This window comes from Bos taurus, chromosome 11 (assembly GCF_002263795.3).
Source record: "Bos taurus isolate L1 Dominette 01449 registration number 42190680 breed Hereford chromosome 11, ARS-UCD2.0, whole genome shotgun sequence".
Lineage (NCBI taxonomy): Eukaryota > Metazoa > Chordata > Mammalia > Artiodactyla > Bovidae > Bos > Bos taurus.
Genome location: NC_037338.1, coordinates 19,206,271 through 19,220,139, shown reverse-complemented (window position 1 = coordinate 19,220,139; position 13,869 = coordinate 19,206,271). Strand labels below are relative to the sequence as shown.

At 44.4% G+C, this 13,869-nt stretch overlaps 1 protein-coding gene across 2 annotated transcripts in view; it reads right to left on the bottom strand.

Moving 5' to 3' along the window:
- VIT (vitrin) overlaps positions 1-13,869 on the bottom strand; it is a 123,561-nt gene that overhangs the window by 60,884 nt on the left and 48,808 nt on the right. For both annotated transcript variants that reach the window (XM_010809893.4, NM_173971.2), the window contains 2 exon segments: positions 10,542-10,698; positions 313-446 (listed from right to left, as the gene is read on the bottom strand). In XM_010809893.4, the coding sequence (XP_010808195.1) occupies positions 313-446; positions 10,542-10,698 (291 nt within the window).

Below are 13,869 nucleotides of genomic sequence, written 5' to 3'. Positions count from 1 at the left end.
AAAACCCAAGTTATTAAATGTAATTCACTTAATTAAAAGTTTGATTGGACTTACTGATAGCTGCTGTGTGTTTAAAATGAGTAATTGGAGCCTTTTTATATTTCCAGACTTGGTAGTGATTTATCACTGTAATTAGAATTCATTGTTTCATGATCCTAATTATCAGAAGAACTAATGCTTCAGATTTTTATGTAATGAGGTGGGCCATAAAATAAGGCTAACAGCACACTGAAAGGAGCACATTTCATCCCCTGAGGTCACTTAACCCAGGTGTTGGTTATAGGGCAGCACTTCTCCAGGGCGTAGACGTACCTGAGACGACAAAGGATTCTCTCCATCGTGGAAGGGATAATGACTGGACACCGTTGGAGTAACTCCCTTTATAGCCAGACTGTCCAGCCACTTTCCGAACAAGTATTTTCCCTCCTGAATTATCAAGCACACCACTGTGAAGAGAGAAAAAACTTTTTTTGAAGAAAGAGGAGAAGAATATTGTTTGGCATATAATAGACTATGAAACCAGTCACCATCTTAATTTTTTTCGTATTCTACATGTTATACATTTAAAAAACTTGTTAAATTGAAGTATTGTTGATTTACAATGTTGTGGTAGTTTCAGCTGTGTAGCATAGTCATTCAGTTATTCATATACATGTATTTATTCTTTTTCACATTCTTTTCCTATACAGGTTATTACAGAGTATAGACTTCCCTGTGCCATACAGGGGGCTTCCCTGGTGGTGGCTCAGATGGTAAAGAATTCACCTGCAATATGGGAGGCCTTGGAGAAGGCGATGGCACCCTACTCCACTACTCTTGCCTGGAAAATCCCATGGACGGAGGAGCCTGGTGGGCTGCAGTCCGTGGGGTCACTAAGAGTCGGACACGACTGAGCGACTTCACTTTCACTTTTCACTTCTTCCATTGGAGAAGGAAATGGCAACCCACTCCAGTGTTCTTGCCTGGAGAATCCCAGGGATGGGGAAGCCTGGTGGGCGCCGTCTATGGGGTCACACAGAGTCGGACACGACTGAAGTGACTTAGCAGCATGGGAGGCCTGGGTTTGATCCCTGGATTGGGAAGATCCCCTGGAAGCGGGCATGGAAACCCACTCCAGTATTCTTGCCTGGAGAATCCCCAAGGACAGAGGAACCTGGCGAGCTGCAGTCCGTGGGGTCACAAGGAGTCAGACACAACTAAGTGATTGTGTGTGCCTGAGTGCTTAGTCGCTTCAGTTGTGTCCAGCTCTTTGCGACCCACTGGACTACAGCCCACCAGGCTTTTCTGACCATGGGATTTTCCAGGCAAAAACACTGGAGTGGGTTGCTGTGCCCTCCTCTAGGGGCTTTTCCTGACTCAGGGATGAACCCATGTCTCTTACATCTTCTCCATTGGCAGGCAGGATCTTTACCACTAGCACCACCTGGGAAGCCCACAGTAGGTTCTTGCTGGTTATCTGTTTTGTATACAGTAGTGTGTGTATTCGGAGAAGGCAATGGCACCCCACTCCAGTACTCTCGCCTGGAAAATCCCATGGACCGAGGAGCCTGGCGGGCTGCAGTCCATGGGGTCGCTAGAGTCGGACACGACTGAGCGATTTCACTTTCACTTTTCACTTCCATGCATTGGAGAAGGAAATGGCAACCCACTCCAGTGTTCTTGCCTGGAGAATCCCAGGGACGGGGAAGCCTGGTGGGCTACCGTCTGTTGGGTCACACAGAGTCAGACACGACTGAAGCGACTTAGCAGCAGCAGCAGCAGTGTGTATATTAATCCCAAGTTCCTAATTTATACACCCCCCCGACCTGTGTTTTCCCCTTGATAACCATAAATTTGTTTTTGAAATCTGTGACTTGTTTCTGTGAATTTTTTTTTGTAAATAAGTTCATTTGTATAATTTCTTTTTAGATTTTGCATATAAGGGATATCTTACAATATTTCTCTTTGTCTGACTTCACTCCTGTGAGTCCTGTAAGTCTAATATAAGTGAATGTATGTCCATTCATTCTAAGTCCATCCATGTTGCTGCAAATGGTATTATTTCATTCTTTTTAGTGACTAGTATTCATTGTATATAGGTACCGTATCTTCTTTACCCATTCTTCTGCCAGTGGATATTTAGGTTGCTTCCATATCCTGGCTGTAGTACATAGTGCTGCAATGAACACTAGAGTGCATGTGTCTTTTTGAATTATGGTTTTGTCCAGATACATGCCCAGGAGTGAGATTGCTGGATCATATTATAGTTCATTTTTACTTTTTAAGGAACCTCCGAACTGTTCTCCATAATGGTTGTATCAATTTACATTCCCATCAACAGTGTGGGAGTGTTTCCTTTTCTCCACCAGTGTTTATGGTTTGTAGACTTTTTGATGATGGCCATTCTGACCAGTGTAGATACCTCATTATTGTTTTGATTTGCATTTTTCTGATAATTAGTGATTTAAATATCTTCCCTGGTGGCTCAGATGGTAAAGCGGGAGACCTGGGTTCGATCCTCTGGAGAAGGAAATGGCAACCCACTCCAGTACTCTTGCCTGGAAAATCCCATGGACAGAGGAGCGTAGTAGGCTACAGTCCATGGGGTCGCAAAGAGTCGGATACGACTGAGCGACTTCACTTCACTTCACCTCACTTCAGGTACTTTTTGGCTATCTGCATGTCTTCTTTGGAGAAATGTCTATTTAGATCTTCTACTCATTTTTGGATTGAGTTGTTTGTTTCTTTGACATAGAGATACATGAGTCATTTTTATATTTTGGAGATTAACACCTTGTCAGTAGCTTTGTTTGCAAATATTTTCTCCCATTCTATGGGTTGTCTTTTCATTTTGTTTATGGTTTCCTTTGCTGTGCAAAAGCTTTTAAATTTAGTTAGCCTTTGTATGTTTATTTTTGCTTTTGTTTTTGTAACTCCAGGAGGTGGATCCAAAAAAGATATTGCTGCAAAGAGTGTTCTGTCTATGGTTCCCTTTAAGAATTTTATAGTGTCTAGCCTTTTAGCTCTTTGAACCACTTTGAGTTTACTTTTGTGTTAAAGAATATTTGTTCTAACTTCATTATTTTATACATAGCTATTTAGTTTTCCCAGCTCTTATTGAAGAGACTGTCTTTTCTCCATTGTATATTCTTGCCTCCTAAATTAATTGACCATAAATGCATGGGTCTATTTCTGGGTTTTCTAGCCTATTCCATTGATTTATATTTCCGTTTTTGCTCCAGTAACATACTTTTTTGATTACTGTCATTTTGTAGTATAGTCAGAACTTGGGGAGCCTAATCCCTCCAGCTGTTTTTCTTTTTCTCTATAAGGTTGGTTCTTAACTTTATTTTCACATGCTATTCTTTTAGTTTTATAAATCTTTAACCATTTTTTTCCATTGACTTAAAAAAAATTTTAATTGGAAGATAATTATAATATTGTGTTGGTTTCAGCCATACATCAACATGAATCAGCTACAAATTTATTTTTTAAAGTCTTTATTGAAAAAAAAAAGTCTTTATTGATTTTGTTATATTATTATTTCTGTTTTATTATGTTTTGATCTTTTGGCCACAAGGCCTATGGGATCCCAGGTACCTGACCAGGGATCAAACCTGCATCCCTTGCATTGGAAGCTGAAGTCTTAACCACTGGACCACCAGGGAAGTCTCCAAATTTTTTTTAATTGGAGAAAAATAGCTTTATAATGTTGTATTGGTTTCTGCCATACAAAATGAAAATCAGTCAGAATTATATATGTATATATATGTGTGTGTGTGTGTGTGTGTACATACCTTACCTCTTGAGCCTCCCTCCCCACCTCTCCCCCCATCACACCTCTCTAGGACATCACAGAGCACCAGGCTTGGCTCCCTGTGCTATAAAGAAACTTCCCACTAGCTATCTTACAGACGACAGTGTGTGTGTATAAATATACATGTATGTATATCAGTGCTACTTTTTCAATTCATCCCACCCTTCCACCACTGCTGGTTTTCTTTCTCTTTGCGGCCTTATGAACTATGCAGTCCATGGGATTCTCCAGGCCAGAATACTGGAGTGGGTAGCCTTTCCCTTCTCCAGGGGATCTTCCCAACCCAGGGATCAAACCCAGGTCTCCCTCATTGCAGGCAGATTGAGCCAGAAATGTTGAGGTAAGTTCCTTCTTTTCCCCCTCTCTGGAGAGTTTTTATCATAAATGTGTGTTGAATTTTGTCAAAAGCTTTTTTTGCATCTATTGAGACAATCATACTGATTTTTATTATTCAGTTTGTTACTATGGTGCATCATACCAGTTGATTTGAGGATACTGAAGAATCTTTACACCCCTGTGATAAATCCCACTTGATCATGGTGGATGATCTTTTTAATGTATTATTTGATTCAGTTTGCTAGTGTTTTGTTGAGTATTTTGCATCTATGTTCATTAGTGATATTCAGCCACCATCTTTATTTAGAGATATGAAAGCAGGAAGAGCAAGAAAACCTTCACCTTGCAGCCCAACCCCATGTATGGTGCTTCCATCACATGGCCTGGCAGCTGACCTCCAGGTCTAATGTCCTTCTCTTTCATATTACAGGACCTGATCATGCTTCAGATTTCTTCTTTTTAGTTTCTCATATATATATATATATATATATATATACACACACACACACATATCAGTTCAGTTCAGTTCAGTTCAGTCACTCAGTCGTGTCCAACTCTTTGTGATCCCATGAATCGCAGCACGCCAGGCCTCCCTGTCCATCACCAACTCCCGGAGTTCACTCAGACTCATGTCCATCAAGTCGGTGATGCCATCCAGCCATCTCATCCTCTGTCGTCCCCTTCTCCTCCTGCCCCCAATCCCTCCCAGCATCAGAGTCTTTTCCAATGAGTCAACTCTTCGCATGAGGTGGCCAAAGTACTGGAGTTTCAGCTTTAGCATCATTCCTTCCAAAGAACACCCAGGACTGATCTCATTTAGAATGGACTGGTTGAAACTCCTTGCAGTCCAAGGGACTCTCAAGAGTCTTCTCCAACATCACAGTTCAAAAGCATCAATACATATATATGTATGCATATGTATATATATATAAATGATTATTTAATTTAATCCTTTTTTATTTATTTCTTTTTCCTTCACAAGTTTCTCTTTGATGTCTTAATTGCTACTAGTTCTCCCTGATGTAAAACCTCTTTCCTGACAATTTCCAGTTTGGTTTTGTGTGACATCACAGGATGATTTCAACTATTTGAAAGGGTGGTACAATATTTTTAAAAGCACATTATTCCTTTTATTTTGGGCAAGGGAAGGTGTGTAAGCTGTGTAAGCTAAACTAAACTCATTTAAAAGAGTCCCCAAAGGTTGGAAATTGTTTTAATTTCTAGGATTTTGGAGGTTTTACATCCTGATATGACAGTAACTGACATATTTACCTCTTTGCTTCCACTGAAGCAGGGGCTCCAGTAAGTCATTTCCTTGCCCCAGAGCCTAACATGGCTCCCTTGGGCATCTGTAATTGACAGGATGGGGGAATGAAAAAGTCTTTAGATTTGTTCCTATCAACACCCTTCCTTCTGTACAGGATCGAGTGCTGCCATTTCCTTCCCTCCCACCTCCATGGTGAGTCAACAACTTTCAACACTCAACTTCCTAACAGCTCAAAAGGAAAGAAAGTGATAATAATACTTGACATATAAAATCCTTAATTGCTTTTGAATCATTCCCACTTATGGTATCTCACTGAGTTCTCCCAGCAAACCTACTGGCTGTGGAGCAGAGGGAATGCTGTCATTCCCACTTTACAGAGATAGGGTTAGGAAGGTCGAAGGGTCTTGTGACTCCAGATTTGTAACTTCTCAATTACAAGGGAGGGATGTGAACCCAAATCTAAGTGACCTGGAATCTTAGGTTTGCCCTACATGGTCACAGTTGCCTCTCAGAGTTCAAAAGCTACAGGCTTCTCCGCACATCAAGCCCCCATCTCGCCTTCACAGCATTGCAACCCTGCCCGCCCCTCTCTGGGACGCTCTCAGTCAGGGCCCCTCACTCTCCCAGCTGCAGCAAGGTCAGTCCCAGCTCTGCTGACAAACCACAGGATTCCCACTCCCACATTTCTGTTGCTGCTCTCTGCTCTGGAGAACCTGGGAGTCTCCCCAGTGCCTCCTTCTCCATGACGTTGCTATACCACTTCCATGGCTCAGATGGTGAGGAATCTGCCTGCAGTTCAGGAGATGCCGGAGAGATGGGTTTGATCCCTGCTTTTGGGAGATCCCCTGGAGAAGGGCACGGCAACCCACTCCAGTTTTCTTGCCTAGAGAATTCCATAGACAGAGGACGCTTGTGGGTTACAGTTCAAGGGGTAGCAAAGAGTCAGACACTACTGAGCGACTTTCACTCACTTCACTTCCTAACAATGCCTTTGAATCTTGTCTTTCCATGATGACTCTGATTTTATTTTTATTAATTCCTTGAGTTAACTTTCTCTCTCAAATTGAATGGAAATCTTCTTATGGGACGACACTAGTTTTGCTTCTGTGTTCGAAGGCCTGTCTCTGTGTGGCTGCCCCTCATGCTGACTTGTGAAAGCTGGTTGTTAGGTTCAGGATGGTGCCAAGGGGTTCATTTCACAATGGTAGCTTGAAATCAGCCACAGTGGGTGATTATACTACAGACGTTGACAAATCAGCATCTACCCCCTCCTCCTTTTAAGAGGGTTAATTGGTAAACACTGACCAGCACACCACTGGCATGGGCTGACAATTGAAATTATTTTTTTAAAAATTATCCCAATTATCCCATGGTCCCTTATTCATAACTAGTAAATAGAAATAGAAATAGCTCTTTTTATTTTCTCCTGGGGGAAATTTTTCTGTCCCTGGATTTATATTCCATTGTACTGAGGAAATGTGCAAGCAGTCATTCTTGTTTTAAAAGTCAGAAGCACTGTAGCTGCCACTCAGAGGAAGAGGTGCCGAGTTTCGCTTTGCTCAGGCTTTTAAAAAGGGAATGGGGGAAGGCCTGGGGGTCCTTAGGCTGGACTGGGAGGTGGAGATCCCTTGTTGTGGTTATAGAGGACTCCAAACCCAGACTTTGGGAAAGGCATGGACAAAGAACTCTTGTCTTCTCATGAGATTTTCCTGTTGCCTTAAGAGAGAGATCTGATGTGCGTATTTCCAGATATCCTTCTGGAGGAGGCATAGGGTAGGGAGTGGTCTGTCAACACAGCTGTCCCAGGGGAGGAATGCACGGGATGCTAGACCACCACAGGAGACACCAGAGGAGGGGAAGAGCCTGAAGGCCTGTAGTTGCACTTGGGACACACTTAGGGGCTCAGAACCAAGGAAGTTTGGAGAACTTATGTCAATAAAACCTCACCTGTATCCTCATTGAGGCGGAGACGCTTCATACACATTCTCTGAAAGAGCAAAACCAGTTCTACTCCTTTGCATTCCTCAGACACCCTGCATGATGCTGAACATGGCCTTGAGGGTCACCTCCTCCCTGACCCTCCGGACACTACGATAAGCTGAGGGTCAGCATCGTGGCCTGGAGGAAAGGGGCTGTCCACCACGAGGTCAGGTTTTGCTGGCTGCCATTCTCAAGATGGCATCTGGTCAGAAATCCATGCTTAGCAGGAAGATGGCCTCTTTATTGTCCCATCTCAGAACTCTTCCCCTCTCCCAGGCTTTGGTCCCACTTTAAACACAGAAGTTAGTTCAGGCCAAGACTGAGCCTGAATGTGATGCCTCATATATGTTCATTATCTCTTTGGTTTGAAAGATCAAGGGGATCACTCATGATAAGGCATCTGATTATCATACATTATATGAAAATTAAACCCTTTAAGCTAAATCTGAATTTCTAAACCAAAGTATGCCCTCTCCAGTTTCCCAGTTCTGACTGCATGGGCCTCTGGCAGGGCAGTGATGGATGGTCCCTTATGCATTTCCCACTCTTATCCTTTGACTTTAATCCTTCCTTCTGAAAAGAGACCTGTTCTGTTTGTAAAAAACGGAACTGATATAATCCAAAATTCCTATCTCTTTTCCCTTAAGACTTCTATACATCCTCCTTATGGGTAGTGATTCCTTCTTTCCAGTCTCCTACTATATCAGCCATTGGTCCAAGAAGTCATGAGGCATTCAGTTGCTCTAGCAGCAAATCTTTTTTGAAACAGCAAAGCTCTTTTCTGCAGTCCCTCTACCCTCATCTATATTCTTCTCAGCAAGTTCCTAGGCTCCACCCCAAATGCTGATATTGCTGAGTCCTGGTTCTTGTCAATGCCATTCCTATTTCCTCCCTAGAGGTGTGTTCATCTGGCATAAAGCCTTTCCCAACTCTAACTACTCCAAAGTCTATAACTTCATCATGTCCTCATGTTGTACATTAAGCAATGCTGGGACCCCTCAGTTCTTATCTAAATGTATCACCTGGGCTCTGGGCTGGAAGCCAGGGGATACAAGTTCTAATCCTGGAAATAACTAGCAATTTAATTAACCTCTCTATGCCTCCCTCTGGGCTTCCCTGGTAGCTCAGATGGTAAAGAATCTGCTTGCAATGCAGGAGGCCCTGTTTTGATCCCTGGGTTGGGATAATCCCCTGGAGAAGAGAATGGCAACCCACTCCAGTATTCTTGCCTGGATAATCCCATGGATGGAGGAGCCTGGTGGGCTACAGTCCACGGGGTTGCAGAGTCAGACACTTTTGACATCCACTTCTGAGAATGTTAACAGCAGCCTCGTAGGGCTGAGGTGATGCAAGGGAGAGGATCTCTGTGTAAGGGGTTACTGTCATTATGAAGACATCTTGTGAGCTCATATGAACTTGTGTGGCTCTGTATTGCACAGGAAACAAGGAAAGGCAAGAGATAGACAGCAAATGCCAGAGGAAGCAAGTGTCAACCCGGAAAAATACAAGCAGGCCTAGGATAGGCTCAGCCTCTACAGAAGATATCAGTGTCTACACAAACACAAACCAGAGTGTGCTGATGGTGTTGGTGGAGCTGTGAGGGCATGCACACATGTGTTAGCATGTGTGTGAGCACATATGTGTGTTCAAACACAGGTAGGAGGCATGAGTGTTTGAACAAGTGATCCTGGGGGGCAAGCATAAGTGTGTGTGTATTCACGTGTAGATTTGCATATTGCCTTGCTGCACAAAATTGATGTCAGGGTGAAAGCAAAATATTTTTATTTCATAGTTTGGAGTTAAGAAGTAGAATTTGGTGTTTGTTTCTTTAATGTTCCTCTATTTATCCTTAGTAGAGCTTTTGTATTGGAGAAGGAAATGGCAACCCACTCCAGTGTCCTTGCCTGGAGAATCCCAGGGACGGGGGAGCCTGGTGGGCTGCCGTCTCTGGGGTCGCACAGAGTCGGACACGACTGGAGCGACTCAGCAGCAGCAGCAGCAGCAGAGCTTTTGTGTTCCCTCTCCCATTGAAAAACCAGGTAGCTCTTCATCTCTGTGTGCCGATGGGAAAAGGAGTATGGCTGACGAAGTCTATTAGTAACTCTTCAGGCTTATTTTAGGCAGAGATTTTTTTCATTGCTTCTGCAAATTTTAGCGAGGCTACTGCCTAGAGACCTTGAAAGGGAATGAATTTTAGTCCCTCCTCTCTCTGGCAGAGATACAACTGAAGGATCAAGTGACTGGCTTGCAAATAAAGAAAAGCGAAAAGATGCCACAGGCTTGAATAAGTAAGAAACTTCAGCCAGTATCTGGCAGCCAAGCCCAAACTTGAGAGCTGCATCTCAAAGCAGTGCTGGGTAGTGAATAGAAGCGGGAGTACTGATTTGAGTTTGAATCCCCACTCTGATACTTTTCAATGATGTGGCTTTAGAAAGGCTATTCAACCTCTCTTCACCTTTAAGAGGTGGATAACAGTGGTAGATAGCACACAGGGGAGTTGTGGGGGCTGAATTAGACAACACAGGTAGAGAGCTGGACATCCACCCACCAGCCTTATTATCAAACATATTCAGTAAACATACCTTCCCCTGTGTTTTGACTCCACGCCTAAGTGAAAGAGGTGTGAGGCTTCTGCAAAGGTCACGCCTGCCTGCCTCATTTAGGCAGTGACACAATCATGCTTCCTTCTTCCTGGATCCCAAACCAACAGCTGACCAGTCAGGACCACTGTCCCCCTCCTTTTCACTGTTTCCGGTTCCCATTTGTCTCCAGCCATCAACGAGAGCTGTGACATTTCTTCTCTAAACCTCTGGGCCTTCCTTAGTCACGTCCCTATTATTTCCTTGCTCAGCACATACAGGTAGAAAATATTTTTTTACATCATCAAGAACTTTGGTTTCTTCGTTGTGAACACAAAAGAGTAGGATTCTCCTCCCCTCTCACTCATGTGTAAAGAGAAGTCAGTTCTTTCTAGAGAGATTTGCAAGGAGATCCAGGGCCATGAACAGGTTCTGGGTCATCCTCTGGGATGGGGCTGCTAGATAAAACACAGAATGCTCATTTAGAGTTGTCCATTTTTGCTTGCTAATCAGGCAGCCCTGCGCCCGGGGCTCCCCGCCCACACCCTGGCAGCTCGTTCTTAAGTAACTCAGCGTTGCCTACCTGTGAACTGCAGCACCGCACACGCTGGAATAGGAAGCGTAGACGTCAGCGCCGTAAACGTGGTACCTGGGGTCTTGGCATCCTGGTGGACACTTCACAATGAACTCGACGTTCGTTATCTTCCCAGCTCTCACATCACAACTGATCTGAGGCACAGCTGGGAATGCAAAATGAAGTCAAGATTACACCTTGTGGTAGCAGCTTATATATGGGGTGACTGTTAGGTTATAATTATTCATTTACTTGATCTCTAAAAGCCAGAGCCTGGGCTGATCCTGGATCCCCTCTGTATAATGAAAGCAGAGAGGTAATTAGGACGTTCCTCAGGCCAAAAGAGCAATCTCTGTCCGTTGCATTTAACCTGCTGAGAGCAAGAACAAGAGGCTCATTCCTGTGCTTAATCGAACAATTAATTAATCGGAGTAGAGAACTCTGGGAAAAGACCCAACTCCAGTGGCCAGAAATGTCAGTGTGAGTCCACAGCTGGAGAATACTGCTTTTTCAGATGCTCTGGAGCTAGCCCAGGAAAAGAGGAAATGCTCAGAAAACCTCGCAGGAGGAAGGAAAGGTATTTGGGAAGGGCGAGTTAGAGAGCATGGGCTTTGCGGCGGGACTGGCTAGGAAAAGGTGGGCCTACTGTAGCCGAGACCCCAGCTGCGGGGAGCACAGGGATGGGCAGGGCCAGGCAGGAGGAGGCAGCTTGAGTGCGTGTGTTCTGTGAACGAGGTGGGACTCGTTGGAGAGTTTTTGAACTGGGGAGATAGGTAATGAAAGCGATCTTTTGTCTTGGTCCTTGAGGCTGGGTCCTAGCTCCAGGGTCAAGGTAGGAGTCATCTTTCCTCCTCTTCCTCAAGACTCAGTGGAAAGCTGGGGACTGCCCTGTTGGGCATCCTGGGGAAGCCCATTCATTCAGCCTCCCTCCTCTTGGGCCTCGTGAGGCCATAGCCAGCCTAGCAGTAGTCAGTTGGCAAGGCTGCTGGAGCCCCAAACTTGCTTAGGGATAAGATGGTGTAGATGCTGTATTGGAAGTACCTAAAAGGGGGGTGTGGCTGCGTCTTCCCTGAAAAAAATTTCCCTCCAAAACTCCTGAATGAAAAGGCCTCCTAGAGGATGCCCAGGAGCTAGGAATGTATTCTCTAGAAGAGACTCTGAAACACAAACAACCGTTCAAAGAGTAAGCAGGAGGGAACTGGAAACCACCAGATGCGAGAGCTGCCTGGCAGAGCATTTGGAGGCAAGTCACAAGTAGGACTGAGCAAGAACTGAAGGGGAGGTTTCTATGGAGTCTTCTTTTTTTTGCTAAAAAGAACTTTCTAGTAAATGAAGTTGCCCTTGAAGGAAGGGGCAGGCAGGGACTGGACAGTTGAAGATGGCCATGATGTCTCCATTGGGTGGGCGGTGGAAATAAAGCCCCGCCCAGTGGTAAGAGTCAGTGATTACAAACATAGATTCCGGATCTCTGCCAGGCCACCCATCCTCTAACTGGGTTACTGAGATGCTCTCAGAGTTGTTAATGGTTTCCAGCTGTATCCAAAATGTACTTTTTTTTTTTTTTAACTCTTTTGTACCTGAATGGATCAGAGCTGTGTTTCCTTCAGACTGGAGAGAGGACTGAAGTTAGAGCTCCCGCTCTTTTCCTAAACACCCCTCCCAGACAGTCCTGGCCACACAGGGCTGGGCCAGCATGGAAGTCCTCCTGGGAGCCCGGGGGCTGAGTGTGATCACAGGCTAAAACAATTTGTGGTCCCCATGGAGGAGGGGAGCGCCGCGCTTAAAATGGTTTTGTGGTTTCATTCTCCCCACCACAGGCTGCTTCCTCTCCAGTTATTTTCTTTTTATCTTCCATTCTTTTAAACCCCGATACTCAAGGCTGCGTGGACTATTTTGAGTCTTGGAGCACTGTTTTAAAGAGACAATTTGAGGATGGAAGATGCCTGAGTAGCCTCTCCTTAAACTGGTTAATTGTGGGATCACTGGGTGTATAACTAAATGCGTTCAACTCTCCTCCCTTCCGCAGATCACTGCCCCATTCCTGAATGCAGCTCCTCCCTTGGATGCAAAGAAAAGGAAAGCATTCCCTCTTGGCTCTTAGTTGTGTGAAGTAGGAAGTGACAGCTCTGTGCCTTGGGATTCCATGTGGGCGTGACTTTGGCATTTTGAGGTTTTGGACCTCCTGGAAGGCCAACCCAGCTCTTCTGGAGTTGTAAATGGGGTGCTACGGAGAAGCTTGTTGCGTGAGTGTCATACAGTGATCGAACCTACAGCAAGACAGGTGCACAGGCAGTAGAATTTTCCATGAAATAGTTGGCTTAAAATGACAAGGGGGAAAGTGTCACATGGGAATATTTTGCTTCCTGCTCATCAATTCCCGCCCTCAACTAGCCCCTTCCTTTGAGGGGAATTTGTTTTGTTTTGCTTTCACAAAGGCCTGGGGCAGTCCCTTCAATAAGATCTTCTGCTTTATCTGCATCCAGTTGGATTGATTAGCAGTTGGTGAATTAGTTCACCCCACGATAGTGGGAGGGGGGATAAAATGAAATCGAGCATGTACGCTCATGTACTTTGGAAGATGTACCGTTCACTGTCCCCTGAGCCTTACTTGCCAAATCAGTGCCTCCCTGCTCCCTTCAGACCTGAGGCAGACGCTTCTCGAGCTGCCTTAATTTTGACTTCTCCTCTGAAGGAAGGATTATTTCCACACTTGTGAGAGGAAACACAAAGATAGATGAAAATGAACCTAAACAACAGAGGAGAAGGAGAGAAAAGGAAAACTTCTGGGAAGGCATGTGGGATCTGCCCAGACTAGGGGTCAAACCTGTGTGTCCTGCATTGGCAGGTAGATTCTTTACCCGTGAGCCACCAGGGAAGCCCCCATCCTGTACATAGTAATTTGCCTCTGCTAACTATCAGCTGTAAAGTGGGATAGTTCAAAAGTATGCAGAGGAAATCCAGAGATAAATCATTTCATTTGGGCCTTAAGTGGATGGATGGAAGATTCTTAGAAGGTTGCAAGAAAACAGACTGCTTCACAAATAACTGGGAAAATACTGTAAAGAAATAAACTGTGGTTTCCATATACTCAGAGAGTGGTCAAAAAGATGTAAATGCCTGCTTCTTGTTGGCTGGATTTAGATATCACATTTTCCAATGATTTTGGCCATCAGTCTGAAATTATAATTAGCTCACTCTCTCCAGCTTAATTTTCTGTACAAATTGAACAAATATTTGACCTTTAGACATGCTTTGTCATTGCACCCTGTTCTTCCAATGTGCTTGATTATATGTGCTTGATTTCACTCCTTTCTGAGTGTACTTTTGTGAGTGGAAG